Here is a 15,888-nt window from a genome sequence, read left to right on the forward strand (position 1 = left end):
TCTTGTCATTAAAAATAAATGCTCAATGTAGAATTTACAAAGAGCATTACCTCAAACCACACAAGCTGATAAACAATAACAAGTTCCAACTATTAACTACCTACTTACCTCATATAACAACATCAAGGTAATACATACCTCTTAGAGGTATATTTCAGGGGCATCTACGTTATATTTTCCAAGTCAATACTACCCCCAAACGTACCTAAACTTAAGCTGGACGTCATTTGCCGGCATTGGAACGTGCCTAATGCAGCCACCCGCCAACGTTCACGCAATTTATTATAATATAGAGAAATACGTATTCTCCAAGCTCATTGGGCGAAATGCGAAGACAATGGCGCGAGCTACTAACATACATTCATATGCGAGGCTCGCTACCTATCGCACCAACATAGGCATAGATACACATTATTCAGGTAACATACCTTGTAGGAGACTAACAGCAGTATTGCGAAAAGACTACCTAGGGTACTTCGTGATTCTTTGAGAAAGAAATATCAGTTGGTTTTAAGTCACATCTCCTTTGCCTGTTAGCTGCATCGCAATCCGAAAATGGCTGCTCCGTTGGCTAAGATCGGCATAATCTCGATCGGGGACATGGGCGTCGGCATCGCTAAGCTGCTCGTCGCCAACGGATTTTCCGTCGCGACCAATGCCAATGGTCGAAGGTCAGTCAGCTCACCAATAGGTACTTCCTAGCTTACCTTGTAACCGTCTTGATATTCATATCGCATCTATTCCCCTCTTCCTTTCCTCTTCCTCTTCCTCCTCCCCCTCTTTCCCATACCACATGTTGTATGGCCTCATTAAAAGCGGCCTCGTTACTAACACCAGCAACAGCAACGACACCCTCGAGCGCGCCAAGAGCGCACAAGTCGAGCTCCTCGACTCCGACGAAGCCCTCGTCCGGCAATGCGCCGTGATCCTCTCCGTCGTCCCTCCCCGCGACGCCGTCGCCACCGCGCAGCGCATCGCAGACGCCCTCTCCATCTCCGGCCGGGACAACGATGATAATAATAACAATAATAATACCCCGCTGTACTTCGCCGACCTGAACGCCGTCTCGCCGTCGACCGTGAAGCGCATAGCCGCGCTCTTCGACAGCCGGGAGGACGGTCTCCCCGCCCCCGTCCCCGCCCCCGTGCGCTTCGTAGACGGGAGCATCCTCGGCGGCCCCCCTAAACCTAAACCTGTAGATGCAGGCGCAGACGCAACAGGAAGTAGTACCCAATGGTCGCTCCCCCACATCCCCACCTCAGGCCCTCACCAACTCTCCGCCATCCCAGTCTTCGGGCCGCGCCTCGCAGCCACCCTCAACGCGCGGCACATATCGGGCGCGATCGGCGCGGCGAGCGGGCTGAAGATGTGCTTCGGGGGCCTGAGCAAGGGGCTGACGGCGATCGCGGTGCAGTCGTTCGCGACGGCGGCGCGGCTCGGGGTGCTCGGGGAGCTGCGGGCGGAGCTGGGGGCGGTGCTGCCGCGGCACCTGGAGCTCGCGGAGCGCGGGGTCGTGGGCATGGCGCCCAAGGCGTACCGCTGGGCGGGCGAGATGGAGGAGGTCGCGTGCACGCTGGCGGAGGAGGGCGGGTTCGACCCGGACACCTTCGTCGGCGCCGCCAAGACGTATCGGCTCGTCGCGGACGATACCGTGCTCGGGCGGGAGAAGGTCGGGAAGCGGGTCAGGGGCACCACGGTGGAGGATGTGGCGGATGCGGTGGCGGAGGGGTTGCGGACGAAGAGGAAGAAGAATGACTGATTGATTGATTAAAAGGGGGGAGGTTTTTCGGAAAGACTACCCAACATTAGGTAACCTAAGGTACCTTTATGCTTGATAGAATCTACGGATTGTTATTTATTGTATTACAACTTAGAGCAGGATCTGTTTCCAGATGTACTAGGTAGGTAAGTAAGACCCCCGTTTTCAAGAGAGGAAAGTTAAGTGATACTAGGTAAGGTAGGTAGATACAACGAGAAAGCTCTACAAGACCACTAAATATAAACAAAAGACGAAATCACGACGATTCGATGCATCATCATACAAGCAGCCGAAACGAAAAGCAGTCTTATTTCTCTAGCCGGTTAGAATAATCCGTAGCATAATACAAGTATAAGGAATGTCCCTTTGGGAGCCGATCATTCGATCATGTCCACGTCGTCGCCAGCCCTCTCAGCCGCTGGAGCCGCCTCGTTATTGCCGCCCGGGTTGAAGTAGTCTGCCATCTCGGCGTCGAGCTCCTCCTGGGTCTTTTTAGGTCGGCCATTTCGGCCAACGCGCTCTCGCCCATTTGGTGTACCGCCACCTTCACGCCCCTCACGTCCTTCTCGCCCATCTCGTCCTTCGTGTCGAGCTCCAGGCCGTCTGCCACCGCGTCGACGAGGAGGGCTACGGGATCGACTGCCACCTCCTGGAACATAGCGATCTACGCCCCGGTCTCTCTCCGAGTACCGTCTGGGCGAGAGAGAGCGCGGGCGGGTGATACGCTCGGCCAATGACCGACCCGGCATATGCGCAGTGTCGAAGGGGTTACGTCGAGGTGCTGATGACACAATCGACAAGCGAATGGGCTGACCTGTAAAGAATTAGTAATTGATAACTCTACTACGGTAAGTTTTCCTCTTACCCTTGGCATTGGCATTGTCATATTGTTTAATCGCTTCCATCGCGTCGTCGCGATTCTCGTAGGTGACGAATGCTGTGCCCTCGGAACGTCCAGCACGGTCGTACAACAGTTCCAGTTTGATTACTGGTCCGATCTTGTTGAACAATCCCTGAAGCTGCGTTAACTAACGTCCTGCCTATGAACTATAGCCACATTATTTCCCTTACATCGAGGTCGTCCTCCGTGAGCTCGTAGTGCAAATTCTCTACTTTGACCTTGGTCCCACGAGTCTCCCTGCCCATTGATGTTAGCCTATTGCTTATTCGAATGTAAGGGGTTAGTTACACGGACTGAAGTCGGTCTGGAGAAGGTCGTCGTCTCGGGTGTCGCGGGCGATTTCGAGCTAAGGAAATCGTTAGCTACGATGGCATAGCACTTTGGTGTCGAAAGCTCAACTTACAGCTGGGGTCATCAAATTTGTCGTGAACCCACTCTCTGCAATGTCTGTTAGTGCTTGTCGCTTATATACAAAAACTTGATTGAGCGGTGTACGTACGAATCTAAGTTTCTCGAATCATCTCTGGTTGACTGTCTCGTAGAACGAGATTGCTAGTTAGCTGCTGTCACTGAACGAATATACCATCACCGATCGAAGACCGTGGGCATCGAGCGCAAGTCGATTGCATTGCGGAAGGGCTCGAGGTATGGAGGTGGTCGAGAAGGGAGAGGAAGAAGAATCCACCTGCAGTAAAACGATGATGGTAATAACAATTAGCTTTCTATATATTATTTCATCTGGAAGTGTTTGATGTATTTTATTACCTACCTTTCTTACGCCGTCGCGGGGATAAGAGTCGCGCTCTCGAGGCCGGCTTCCACCACCTCGGCGAGGTCTGGAGCCTCGTTTTCTTTGCTGCGCTTGAAGTTAGCGGGTTATTCATCGTGGAAAATTTAATAATGTTATTGTTTTAGACAATGACATCAATTCCCATTCGTACCTGAGATTCAGCAACGATCTCGTCAAGACTTCGATCCATTCTAACGTTATTGCAAAAATGGATGTTTGGGTAGACGTCAGCAATAAATCGACGCGGCTTTACAATAAGTATGTAGGTTAGGTACTTAGGTACTTAAGTACCTGCGAAGGTGCTACTTAGGGTGCTACTACCTAGGTACCTCCTAGCGCCAAGTGCCTTGACGTTATTTTCTTGCCGATAAATAAGGAGCTAAGATGGATAAACTGCGCTTTTCTAGCCGACTTGGGAAATAAACGGCCACGTGTACCTAGCACTGTATGGATACTGTGCGTCACCGCCAAATAGGGGTAAAGCAATACTCGGTCTCTCAAGCTGCATACCAGGTACCTAACCTAACCTACCTAACCTTAGTTATGTGAAACAGTATTAGTTACGACTTGTCAAGGTCTAAACTAGGTACCTAAGGCACTTATTATCCGTTTCTTCATCTCCATGTTAAATAACCGTAGGGCTTTCTTTGGCTTATTAGGACAGTCTGTTTACTACAAGATAAAAGAAGCCCGTGGGAGGTCGACTTTCGTAGTGAATGCATGAGGCTGCTCGGTAGCTTGGCTCACATGAGCCAGATTAGTAGCCTTCAAGAAAAGGCCGGTCTTCGATGCTACTCCAAAATGACCGTCGATAACATCGACTTTATCCGACAGCTCAGCCGAATCGAGCTCTTGGTCACTATTTTGAACCACGCCAATAGTCGTTGTTGGTGAGATCTCCCGGCTTAGCCCTATTTCGTTCTTCGGCCAATGTGGTTCGATGCAAAACATAAGATATGAGCCCGGTCTCACAAGACCTTCTGATGAGTTGGGGTTGTTGCGTTCCTGGAATGCTCTTATGAACAGCTCGATATCGTCCTGATCCGGCAGCGAATAGCTTATTTCTTGGTCGAGTGAGAGTAGTCCTTGTTTGGCGCCCCAACCTCCTCCGCCACTGACTATACATTCGTTAGCTTGATTCTTATCTTCTGACTTAAGTAGTCTACCACGTACGGATCTTGTGTAGTCGACACCCCGAAGACAGTAGCTCAGAAAACACATTCATAACCTCAAGTGACAGCTCTGCTTCGGACTGAGATGACCCAGGCTCAAAGACTTTTAGGTCAAGGAGGTTCCTCTTTTCTACGACGTCTGGCGGTATGACCCAACACCATACACCGATAGGCCCGGGTGAATAAGATGCATCCCGTTCGGACCTCTTGTCAAAGACCTTCGGTATTATAGCTTCTAGTTCTTTAGATGCTGGCGTTGCAGTACCATTGACTTCGACCTGTCGAACGATATTGCCCAATCCAGCAATAATCTTCCGAGGAGGAGTTAATGGCAACAATGGAAGAATGGGGTTAATATGATCCCCCGAAATAGCACGAAGACATATTCTTTGGGATTTTTTCTCGTGTATCATCGTACGCAATATAGAACCGCCGTGGTCACGTTGCCACCTGCTTGCAAATAAGGTAGATCGTCTCCCATTCTGGAAAATCGTATTTGCTAGTGGCAGTGTGATCTCAAGCGGCCTGGTATCCCTAGGTAAAGGGTTCGATAGGAATGACACGGAAGATTCTCTATCTTGGCTAATATTTGATTCGGAATCCTCGGCAGACCATAGACCAGGGAGGATGCCGTCCGCCGAGCCATACAATATTGAAAGACCTGTCTGAGGCTCGCTGAACAGTCGTTTTGGAGTAAGTGCGTCTGTCACTGCACATAAAACATTGATGGGAGCTGAATTGTCCTGTCCGGTGGTCTTCCCTTTAAAGAGACTCTCAAGTACACCAGATACGAAACTCTCGTCTTCTAACCAGGTTGCGAAGTCGCGGGACGCAAAAATAGCTGCCCCATACCCTGAGTTTTCTACATTCTGTATTTTCGCAAGTGACTTTGACGAGTTTGCAGAATGCTTGCTTAATTCATTTATAACAGTTGGCTGTGTTTGGGTTAGCAAAACCCTAGAATTGTATGATATATCAAACTGACTTTGGGGACTTTCGTTGATAAGGCAAGACTGATTTTTTCAGCTGTACCAAGGTGACTTCCATAGTTTCGTTTATGTAAACAATGGTACCTGCCACTTATAAAACGGTAGTTAAATATACGAGGTCGCATTATGTTGGTACTCTTATTAGATCATTGCTCTTGATGGTCTTCTTTGTTGATGTGGGAAAACTGCAGGTAGGTCAGGTTGAGTGGTTGCACAATTACAATACATTACATAGCACCTAGGTATGTACAGGCCGGACAGGTCCCTGGGAGCTTTGCATTGACCAATCATATCTAATTCAGGTACCTTGATGATGAAATGTGGCTTGTACAATGTAATACCTCTTATGAGATCACAACTCATCAGGTTAGGCTCTCGAAATATAAATAGAATAGAATCATAACATCAATTGATAAATTATAACTATATGACGACGAATAAATAACTCGAGAAATCTTATATGCTATTTCGGGGTGTTGCATTTTTTGTGTTAAAATGAGAAATGTTCAACGTTACCACGAACGTCTATTTCAAAGACTCAAATTCGTGGTACTTTGTGGCGCTGCTTTTTACATTACATAGCACCAGGGGAGGGAGAAAAAAAAGGAAGAAAACAGACGAAAAAGAATAAACTTCAGCTGCGATTGTTACGAGATCCCCACTGCCAATCATCCAATTAAAATCTAAAATTCAGTCGTGGCTGGCCGTTGTTCCCCTTACACTGCGCCTAAGACCTTTGCCTACGGAACTGACGCTCATTAGCTGCTTGAGTGATGATCCTACATAAGTCTTTGAAGCGCCTCAACGGCGTTGGCGCATCCTATTTAGCTGTACTATCTAGCTCTACAACTATTTCCCTAGAATCCTATTAATACTAAACTACAGCTTAATACAACTTTTTAATCCAATGGCGGACTTAACTATCCGTAACCTCACAATCACTCCGCTAGAGCTTAAGCTCGTGGAGCGGTTTGAAGGGCAGCCTTCATCCGGACGTCATACTCCTGTCGGTAATATCACGAGCAGGCTCACCGGTATTTTTAGCTCTTCATCTGTTGCGCCTAATGTTCGCATCCAGGGCGAAGCTAAGGACCGCCGTGATGTCTCCATTCCCATCGGATGCTTTGAAACCTGCGTTACGGATGTTCGCGCGGCTGACCCCGGCCGAGAAGTCATTCGCTTGACTTTCGAGTCTGGGGGTCACCGATATCAAGTAGATGTGCCGAGTGCTTCGCATCGTAGCACAGTCATGACGAAACTGGATGGTGCTCCCAACGAATATACTGCTATCTACGTGCAGGCCGGCAGTTGTCTTGCCATCTTCAGTTCCGCCAACCTCTCCAGTTGGATGCACGAGCTGCGGGACGAATATCCCTTATCGGCTTTGTCTATACCGGGTACACATAACAGTCCGACATGCCACCTCGCACTGCCTTCAGTCCGATGCCAAGCGGTTAATGTGCGCGAGCAACTGGACAACGGCGTCCGATTTTTCGATATCCGTGTAAACGTTAGCACGGACTCTTCGGAACTGACCCTCGTGCATAGCGCGTTCCCCATCTCGCTCACGGGAAACAAGTATTTTAAGGATATGCTCGATGTTATTTACTCGTTCCTAGACGCCAATCCGTCCGAGACCCTTATCATGAGCGTGAAGCGCGAAGGCACCGGTAAAGGCACCGATCAGCAGCTATCCAAGATCCTCAAGGATCGCTTCTACGGAGATGGGAAACGATGGTACACCGAACCGCGGATTCCAAAGATCGGCGAAGTACGGGGTAAAATCGTGCTGCTGAGGCGACACCAGAACGACCCAAGCCTTAATGGCGAATGGGATGGTCGAGGTTGGGGACTCGATGGGAGCGTCTGGCCAGACAATTGTGAGGATGGTCTACTGGGAAGTGGTATTGCCCGTATACAAGACTTCTACGAAGTCGACCAGAGCCACAACATTCAGAAGAAGATCGAGTTCGCACGAAAGCATCTTGAACGTGCGGCCGAACCATTTTGCGCCCTCCCGGGACGTGAAGGTTACAAGGAGAACGGACCTGTCCAGCCTTTCTTTGTGAATTTCTTAAGCGCTAGCAATTTCTTTAACGCTAACTGCTGGCCGGAGAAGATTGCGGCCAAAGCAAACCCGGCCATCATCGAGTACCTATGCATACGGCACGGGGCGGATGGCAAGGGGCCGAAAGGCTTAAAGGTGGGTGATGGGAGCACCGGAGTGGTTGTTACGGATTGGGTTGGACAAGACGGCGACTGGGACCTCATAAGATGCATTGTCGGTTGGAACGCAAGATTGCAGTTAAAGCAATAACTCTTTGACTTGAACTATACCCTTTGGTTGCTTTCCTAAAGGTTTATAATTACCTTAGGTACCTACTTAGACTTGTTTTGGAAACACGGTTTACACGTTAGGTAGAAATACTAGAAATACTATATACCATAAATACCTCCTAGGTAAGTATAAGATGGAATACCTAAGACTTAGGTAACGATTACTCGAATCACCAATATCTCGGTTATGGATGTTAAAATGCGGGTCATGCTATATACTAAACCCTTTAACATTTAATGAGTGGAAGGCAATATGAAATTTGAATCGTTTACCTTATTAAGTGGAATAAACTAAGAGCTACCTACCAAGATATAGCAAGTATAGTAAGGTACCTATCTAGGTAACCTAGGTAATTACTGAGAGAAGACGGCAATACGGAAGCTTGTGATATCCTGTTTGCTTTTTATTAATTTCTGCCGTGTTACAGCCGTAAAGAACTCTTTCGGGGGTCCCGACCAATGCTTTTTTTGCACATGCTAGCGGGATACGTCATACTGATACTTATAACAGGTATGAGCTAGACCAGCCAGCCAACCAACCAGGCTACATGTACGGTTTATTGCACTAAGCTACTAGGTAAGCCCCACTGTAACTAAAATTACCTACAGCCCCTACAGCTACTGCCGTAACCTGCCGTAATTCGCACAAACCATTCAGCTCTCCCACTGCACTGGGTCGAGTTGGTCCCCCGTTTTCAGTTGAACTGCGTCTTACATAGTAGGTACTTCGTTTTTTGACGCCAAGATTTTATCGTGCTGAAGAGGCCACCGATGTTCTTTTCCGGAACCTCTATCATGGCGGATATCGAATTCTAAGCTCGGCCCGTTTTCGTATTATCATCAAACCTCGTCGCATTACTGTCGCACACACCACGTCCCGAGGCTGCCGAGGCTCTTTTTTTGTGTGTGTAGCATACCAACTACCTACCTAGGTACTTACCTACCTACCAGCTTATTTATGTACCTAAGGTAGGTACGCACTAGATATTCATTGAGACGACCACCTCCCGAACACAATAGACTTTGCGCCATCATAAGACGACCGAAACCTAATCTTGCTGGCGAACGGAGACGAAGTCCCTTAGGGAAAAGTTTAAATCAAACTCACAGTAAGGAATAGGCTTTGACTGTAGAGTGACGATACGCAAACCGACATTGCTGTTCTTTCTACTTGTCCGCACAGGTATGTTTTATCTAGAGCTTAATTCACGACGGGGGCAGTAACTCGGACATTACCTACCTACCTACCTACCTATATATATTTCACCAGTCATGACAGTCGGCAAGCCTGAAACCCCTCGGCCTCAGGAGCCTCTCAACAGTCCTCGCGGCTCCAAGCTGCCGCGCCTGGGGCAGAGGCGCCATCAAGATCAATCTCATGTATCTGATTCTGATTCTAAACCAGATACCGAAAACAACAACCCCTCGAACGGCCCTACGCACGATATTAAATCTGTATCTAATAAAGAACGGAAACCTAGAAGGACTTCTGGTTCATCAAACATTGTATGTTTGTCCCTACTGCGGGATACTAGGAAGAGAAATAAATATATTAATCGATATTTCGTTTCCCTTAGCCGATCCACGACTGCGCTAGCTTTCCCGCTCCTCGTACTTCACCTCGCACGACCAGAACTACATTCGGCAAAGTCCACACATCCCGTGTAACCGGCGACAATACCCCTCATTCATCCCCTCTGGGCAATACCGGTTCTTCGTATAAAGATACGCTTAGCGCCGCTCGGGCTGTCCTGCCTGGTCCGAGTCCTAGCGCATTTCATATTCCCAGAGCTCTCGCTCACCAAGCGAGCTCCCCGCAGCAGGTCTCCGGACGTAAGGATCCTAAGAGAAGAGAGGTTTCTAAGATGGATAGCACTTCCAAGAAAGAAAAGCCAACCAACCAGGGTGCTGGTACGAATGGCACCTCGGGAGCCGAGCCGAACAAGCTCGACCCGCCGATTCTCAATGGCGAAGACGATGCACAATCCAACGATAGGGATGAGTCTGGGGAGAAATACGGTTCTTCAGGTACCGATAGGAGTGCTTATTCTACTGAAGGCTGCGAAACCCCTGTTAATGGCTTAGAAACTACGGCCGACGGTGATAAGACAGACGGAGCCAGTTATGCCTCTGCCCTTAAATCTGGGTTGAAAGGGCAAGACATAGATGTTGTACCGTATAAGTGCGGTCCTAACACGCAAGACGACGATGATTCGTACCCAGAGTTGGATGATTTAACAATGGATGAAATCCATCCACCCCCTAGACCGAGTGCCAACGGAGGCATCCGGTGGGCTCCGTGGAATGTTCCATGGAAGCGCAGAATGCAGACACTTGTTGTACTCATTCACTGCATGGGCATCGCCCTGACCGCTTCTGTCTTTTTCGCGCTGTGCGCTAATCCATTTGCCTGGCCAATACTACTCATATATCTTGTGTACGTGCTGACCTCGAAGGCTGCCACGGATGGATCGTTGAGATACCGATCCGAATGGTTCCGCAAAAGCTACATATGGCACCTCTTCGCGGGCTACTTCCCGGCCAAACTTCACAAAACTCACGAGCTACCACCCACTCGGAAGTATATCTTCGGCTACCATCCTCACGGTATCATCTCCCATGGCGCTTGGGCGGCTTTTGGTACTGACGCTTTGGGATTTTCTGAGAAGTTTCCTGGCATCACGAACAGTTTACTGACATTGGATTCAAACTTCCGTATTCCCTTGTATCGTGAGTACATATTAACTTCAGGACTACGATCAGTCTCGAAGGAGTCCATTGTCAACATCTTGACAAAAGGTGGGCCAAATGGAGAAGGTATGGGCCGCGCTGTCACTATCGTTATAGGCGGCGCCCGAGAGTCTCTCGAAGCACAACCAGGCCTCATGCGATTGATCTTGAAGGAACGCAAGGGCTTCGTCAGGATTGCCATCAGAACCGGCGCAGACCTGGTGCCCGTGCTCGCGTTTGGCGAAAACAACCTCTACGACCAACTACATCCCAAGGAACACCCGCTCGTACACAACTTCCAGATGTTTGTTCTCAAGGTGTGGAAATTCACCTTGCCATTTTTACACGGGCGCGGTATCTTTAATTACGATGTAGGCTTGATGCCGTATCGCCGTCCATTGAACGTGGTGGTCGGTGCCCCGATCAAAGTCACACAGTCGCCCGTTGTGGACCAGGCGGAGGTCGACCGACTACACGATCTTTATGTTACCGAGCTGGAGAAGCTGTGGGACCAATACAAGGACCAGTTTGCTTCCGACAGGAAAGAAGAGATGCAAATATTATCCTAAAACCTGTCGTATCGTGCTTCCATAGGGCTTTGCTTTTTCCTTTTTTTCTTTCTCTTTTTTTTCTCTTTAGCTCCTTTTGTATTACCATGTATGGTTAAACACAGGCGCATAGGTCTGTTAAAATCCAGGAAGGCGGAAGAAGGACAATTATCATTTGTTGAAAGACTCGCTTTCGGTACACGGAGCAGGTAGTTGAAGTGTAATTCTACATACAACTAAATTACTTAGAGTAAAACGGTATGGTTCTTTGCAGGGTGAAGAGACTAAGAACAGTTATCCTACGTTGCATGCTATGTTGGCAGGTTGGCAGGTTTGACTATGAGAAGGCTACCCGATTTAATAGCCTACTCCTTAATAAAATGTGTTCGCATTGCCTTACGATGTAAGATAGGTACTTACCTAGGTATACAAGATATTTTACTAGTGTAGTAATACATTAGATAGTTTTACATATAAAGGCTGGATCCTATGTATGACAATTATGTAAGAGGGGGAGGAAGTCACAATTTCGAGTTGGGAAGAAGAACGTCATAAGGGGAGAAAAAGAAAAGATGTGCACGAACATCGCGATGTTCAATGTTACACTACACTAAGTTAGTAGGTTAATATACCTACCTGGTAGTTAATGTTAAAGCGTGAATGAGATCAAGATCGCGGGTGGATTTGGGAAAAGGTTTAACTACCGGTTTACATAAACCCCGGATTTGCTCCACATCCACAACACCCGTGCATACCTAAACCACCTGCTAGTGTTAGCGTGAATGTTACCTAACATAGTACAGTACAGCTCTAACAGCTGAACAGCTGGGAAAAGCTGTCAATGTTCTCCGTATTATTTCCGTCAGTGGAGAGTCGATTGCAAGGGTCTTAGCGAATACAAACTTTTTCGTAAAAATCATTATTTTTTTCCACTTTTTCGCGTTGTTTACTTGGCGTTCCAACTTGGCATTAAGGGGAGGAGGAAATTGATTGATACATGTGATGTATGTATGGGTTTATGGGGTCACGAGGGAGAAAAGAGTATGAGATAATTTCAACCTTCAATAGCTCTTTTAGGTAGTACGTCGCGAGGTATACAAACTTAGTGTACTTCGTACAATGCACAAAGAATTGTACAATTCCATACCTCTTGTACAATAAAAGAGATCCCCACAATTTATGCCCTGAAGCTAAAACATCAATCCAATGCCAATGGCATCTAAACAATGTGCACAATCCGTATGACGGATCCAATTTTAGGTAGTTCGGAATCGCTAGTTCATCCCAAGGGGCTCCAGGACCTGCTTCAATCACAGCACCGACTGGGCGGAACTTACGGGTTACTCCTTCGTTTAGGTGTTTGTTTTGAGTCGCTAGGTCCCCTAATTTTCAGGTACCTAGGCTACTAGTTAGACAGCTACCTAAAGTTAAGAAAAGGGGTAGACTTACTTTCGGATTCAATTCGAGTTTTATGGTTTTATGGTTTTTATGCGCCCAAATAGCCAGAGTTGGCCGACGCTAGGTAGCATTACGGTTAGCTTAATGAGGCTAGGGGTCCTTTCCAGGCGTTCTAGGGGGGTTCTGAACAATTATGCTTGCAGGTTACATGCTGCTTTTTTTTGTCTATCCGGTTTAGGTATCTGAGTCTAATCAAGGCTCTAATCTGGGCTCTAATCTGCGTGTATCACTTTTTCGAAAGTTCTCTGCCATACACTGACTTATTATTATTATTCACATCCACATAAAAAAAATATGTCTTCTTCTTTTCCTTTGTCCAATAATTATCCTTCCCAAAGACGCCTATCTCCTCATCCTTCACCGTCTCATCCCGCCACCCTATCAATTAAAAGCGTACTCGTCCCCAATTCCGCGAACCCTGACTTCTCCAATCCCTCGTCAGCATCATCCGCTACCACTAGCTTTAAGATAGATTGGTCGTCTGATGGTGCTAACCACCATACTTCTTCCAACTCTACCGGCCGTCACCACGAGGATATAGAGATGGATCCCGTAGCTCCTCAAGGCCATCGTCGCCGCCGAAGTACCCTAAACGCCAACCCTAACATTCCTCAGCCCTCCAATCCGCGAACTCCACGCCCACGCTCTACCAGCGTTAAGAGTCCAGGGGATCTAGAAGGCAAAATATCCGAAGAGGATCAACGTCGGGACGCGTCAAGGTCGGACAGCAGGGAAGACGACAGCTTATCTGAAGAAGACTTGCATGATGACGAGGAGACAGGTCTTACAAAGAAGGATAGGAGGAGGAAACAAGCTAAGCGACGGCGCAATACGAGATTAGACCAGAGGATCGCACGGGACAAGATCACGGATGAGGAGCGAAAAGAGGCAGATCAGGATGTGTTTAAGAAGTTGGCTATCAACGCTATTTTAATTGGGCTTTGGTATCTATTTTCGCTTTCGATCTCTTTAGTAAGTCAAATATTGTCATTATTGTCTCCCATGGAATCTTTGGAATATACTCAGGATGCAAAGGGTTTGCTAACAGAACTCCTCTGAATTACAGTACAACAAATGGATGTTTGATTCGGGCCAGCTTAATTTTGCTTTCCCATTATTTACCACAGCTACGCATATGCTCGTGCAGTTTTCTCTTGCGAGTTTAGTATTATATTTCATACCTTCATTACGACCTCATAACGGCCAACATAATTCCGACCTGGGCCGATCGAGACACGAGTCCGAACCTGAGAGGCCTATTATGACCAAATTATTCTATTTGACGAGAATAGGACCGTGCGGCGCGGCGACCGGTTTAGATATTGGACTTGGAAACACGTCCCTAAAATTCATAACCCTTACATTTTACAGTAGGTCATAACTTGTATCTCTTGTGAAGAAAAAAGAAAAAACATAATCTGGAAGCTAACTTGTCTCTAGCTATGTGTAAATCTTCTTCCCTAGCATTCGTATTACTTTTCGCCTTCGCTTTCCGCCTCGAAACCCCTACTTGGAAGTTAGTTAGCATCATCGCAACCATGACAGCCGGTGTGGTAATGATGGTGGCAGGAGAGGTTGAATTCCAACTTGGGGGCTTCATTCTCGTAATATCTGCTGCCTTCTTCTCTGGCTTCCGTTGGGGTCTGACGCAGATCCTTTTACTCCGAAACCCCGCCACGTCAAACCCGTTCTCCAGCATCTTTTTCCTTGCGCCAGTCATGTTCCTCACATTGATTGTAATCGCCGTACCGGTGGAAGGTTTCTTCGAACTGATAGAGGGGCTAAAGGTGCTAGCCAATGAATGGGGCCCTCTCAGGACCCCCCTTATCCTCCTCTTCCCGGGAACGATCGCTTTCTTGATGACCGCTAGCGAATTTGCTCTGCTGCAGCGAAGCAGCGTCGTCACGCTTTCCATTGCCGGTATCTTTAAAGAAGTTGTCACTATTTCGGCGGCAGCATTGGTTTTCGACGATAAACTTACGCCCATTAACATCTCAGGTCTTGTTGTTACTATTTGTGCTATTGGCGCATATAATTGGATCAAGTTGTCAAAGATGCGCAACGATGCGCGTATGGAAGCACACAATCGCGGTTACCAGCAGGCACAATCGGGTTCGTCGAGCGAGTTTGAGCGCGGAAGCGATTCCGACGAGGAAGAGACAGGACTTCTAGCTCACGAAGACGCGAGCGGTATCGAGGACAATCTGCTGCCAGCCGACAGTGATGTGATCTCGAAAGCAGGACCCTCCAATTCGACGGAGCCTCACCGTACAGAACGCACCCGGGAAAATTGATTGCCGCACACCAGGTTTCATTTGTAAAAAGGTGGTTCATTGTCAGTATAGAAGCATAGGAATTTTGTGGCGCAACTTGTACATCTATGTGAGATTCAGCATGGCCAGTTGCGGCAGTTCAACAGCATAACCTGCACGCACGCCAGAACGGCCAATGGGACGAGTGAACCAGAGTCGCCGGAAAAACAAATATAAGGCCAAATATTGCATTGGCGGGAGTAGTTAAGAGGGGGGGGCTGGGGGCTTTGGGTAAAAGGGAGCAAGCCCAAAGCATTAATATATCTACCATGTAAGGTAGAAGCGATCAGATTACCTAGCTGGTTGATCAGTTTTACACAGAAGTGAGCGGATCTGCATATTTGACAACTTGAAGCGAATAGTAGGAGTAGGAGGAGGGAAATATGAAGGGGGGGGGAGAGAGAGGAGGGGGCCTAGTGTAAAAGTTCAAGGCCGGATCAAATCGAACAAGTGAGAATGAGCAGGCAGACAGACGTATTAGCAAGATACCCCAATTGCAAATATAGAGAAGATCGATAGATCTTGCTGCCCACCTACCTAGGTACCTAACCTATCTAGGTCCAAATACTTGTTAAGTGGATTGTAGATCGTGTAGAAATAAGTTTTTTGTTTGTTTGTTGGATTAAAAGAGGAGAGAGAGGACTTGACCGCACGGTATGGAATTTTGGATGGCGTCAATAGGAGATTGGCACAGCATGAAAATTGAACCAAGAGTCAATGTCATTATCAAAACATATCACGATGTACGGCGCCCACGTTTTGGATTTGGTTTAGTGTTTAGTATTCCATCTTGTTTGATTAGTATAGTATATGCTTCCGTGGTATCTAGATAGACGCAAGTCTTTCTAATCAAGTCTGCGCGTCTCTCTCCAACGCCCTCATACTATTAAAA

At 47.6% G+C, this 15,888-nt stretch overlaps 6 protein-coding genes across 6 annotated transcripts; 4 read left to right on the top strand and 2 right to left on the bottom strand.

The window, feature by feature from the left end:
- The first annotated feature begins 178 nt into the window (after positions 1-178).
- On the top strand, positions 179-1,973 carry F4812DRAFT_258722 (6-phosphogluconate dehydrogenase C-terminal domain-like protein). The gene is made up of 3 exons (XM_047930783.1): positions 179-671; positions 844-1,901; positions 1,953-1,973. Exons 1-2 carry the CDS (start codon positions 556-558, stop codon positions 1,757-1,759), a joined length of 1,032 nt encoding a protein of 343 aa, XP_047792577.1. The 5' UTR covers positions 179-555; the 3' UTR covers positions 1,760-1,901; positions 1,953-1,973.
- On the bottom strand, positions 1,948-3,707 carry F4812DRAFT_258571 (RNA-binding domain-containing protein). The gene is made up of 8 exons (XM_047930782.1): positions 3,602-3,707; positions 3,430-3,516; positions 3,160-3,191; positions 3,064-3,098; positions 2,955-3,006; positions 2,831-2,897; positions 2,625-2,772; positions 1,948-2,573 (listed from the first exon to the last, which is right to left on the bottom strand). The coding sequence occupies exons 1-8, from the start codon at positions 3,638-3,640 to the stop codon at positions 2,137-2,139; spliced, it is 897 nt and encodes a 298-aa protein (XP_047792578.1). The 5' UTR covers positions 3,641-3,707; the 3' UTR covers positions 1,948-2,136.
- Positions 3,491-5,835, bottom strand: F4812DRAFT_258762 (uncharacterized protein). Its single transcript, XM_047930784.1, has 4 exons — positions 5,608-5,835; positions 4,624-5,557; positions 3,602-4,568; positions 3,491-3,516 (listed from the first exon to the last, which is right to left on the bottom strand). Exons 1-3 carry the CDS (start codon positions 5,734-5,736, stop codon positions 4,123-4,125), a joined length of 1,509 nt encoding a protein of 502 aa, XP_047792579.1. The 5' UTR covers positions 5,737-5,835; the 3' UTR covers positions 3,491-3,516; positions 3,602-4,122.
- Positions 5,836-6,100: 265 nt separating this feature from the next.
- On the top strand, positions 6,101-8,277 carry F4812DRAFT_416826 (PLC-like phosphodiesterase). Its single transcript, XM_047933124.1, has one exon. The coding sequence runs from the start codon at positions 6,519-6,521 to the stop codon at positions 7,926-7,928; it is 1,410 nt and encodes a 469-aa protein (XP_047792580.1). The 5' UTR covers positions 6,101-6,518; the 3' UTR covers positions 7,929-8,277.
- A 940-nt stretch (positions 8,278-9,217) lies between these two features.
- F4812DRAFT_416831 (DAGAT-domain-containing protein) lies at positions 9,218-11,949 on the top strand. The gene has a single exon (XM_047933125.1). It carries the CDS (start codon positions 9,814-9,816, stop codon positions 11,245-11,247), a length of 1,434 nt encoding a protein of 477 aa, XP_047792581.1. The 5' UTR covers positions 9,218-9,813; the 3' UTR covers positions 11,248-11,949.
- A 1,029-nt stretch (positions 11,950-12,978) lies between these two features.
- F4812DRAFT_456271 (TPT-domain-containing protein) lies at positions 12,979-14,978 on the top strand (the record flags this gene model as incomplete). The annotated part of the gene is made up of 3 exons (XM_047936959.1): positions 12,979-13,656; positions 13,751-14,054; positions 14,125-14,978. 3 exons carry the CDS (start codon positions 12,979-12,981, stop codon positions 14,976-14,978), a joined length of 1,836 nt encoding a protein of 611 aa, XP_047792582.1.
- Positions 14,979-15,888: the final 910 nt, after the last annotated feature.

The sequence above is a fragment of the Daldinia caldariorum genome, assembly GCF_022478825.1.
Source record: "Daldinia caldariorum strain CBS 122874 unplaced genomic scaffold F4812scaffold_3, whole genome shotgun sequence".
Classification (NCBI taxonomy): domain Eukaryota; kingdom Fungi; phylum Ascomycota; class Sordariomycetes; order Xylariales; family Hypoxylaceae; genus Daldinia; species Daldinia caldariorum.

Bases quoted from the DNA above. Each gene is read 5' to 3' on its own strand.
- F4812DRAFT_258722 (XM_047930783.1), top strand. From the start codon at position 556: ATGGCTGCTCCGTTGGCTAAGATCGGCATAATCTCGATCGGGGACATG. The intron at 672-843 runs GTCAGTCAGCTC...CACCAGCAACAG, and splicing joins ACCAATGCCAATGGTCGAAG to CAACGACACCCTCGAGCGCG.
- F4812DRAFT_258571 (XM_047930782.1), bottom strand. From the start codon at position 3,640: ATGGATCGAAGTCTTGACGAGATCGTTGCTGAATCTCAG. The intron at 3,517-3,601 runs GTACGAATGGGA...CTTCAAGCGCAG, and splicing joins AGATCGTTGCTGAATCTCAG to CAAAGAAAACGAGGCTCCAG. The intron at 3,099-3,159 runs GTACGTACACCG...CAGACATTGCAG, and splicing joins GATTCGAGAAACTTAGATTC to AGAGTGGGTTCACGACAAAT.
- F4812DRAFT_258762 (XM_047930784.1), bottom strand. From the start codon at position 5,736: ATGCGACCTCGTATATTTAACTACCGTTTTATAAGTGGCAGGTACCAT. The intron at 5,558-5,607 runs GTCAGTTTGATA...ACCCAAACACAG, and splicing joins TATCAACGAAAGTCCCCAAA to CCAACTGTTATAAATGAATT. The intron at 4,569-4,623 runs GTACGTGGTAGA...ACGAATGTATAG, and splicing joins GTGTCGACTACACAAGATCC to TCAGTGGCGGAGGAGGTTGG.
- F4812DRAFT_416826 (XM_047933124.1), top strand. From the start codon at position 6,519: ATGGCGGACTTAACTATCCGTAACCTCACAATCACTCCGCTAGAGCTT.
- F4812DRAFT_416831 (XM_047933125.1), top strand. From the start codon at position 9,814: ATGGATAGCACTTCCAAGAAAGAAAAGCCAACCAACCAGGGTGCTGGT.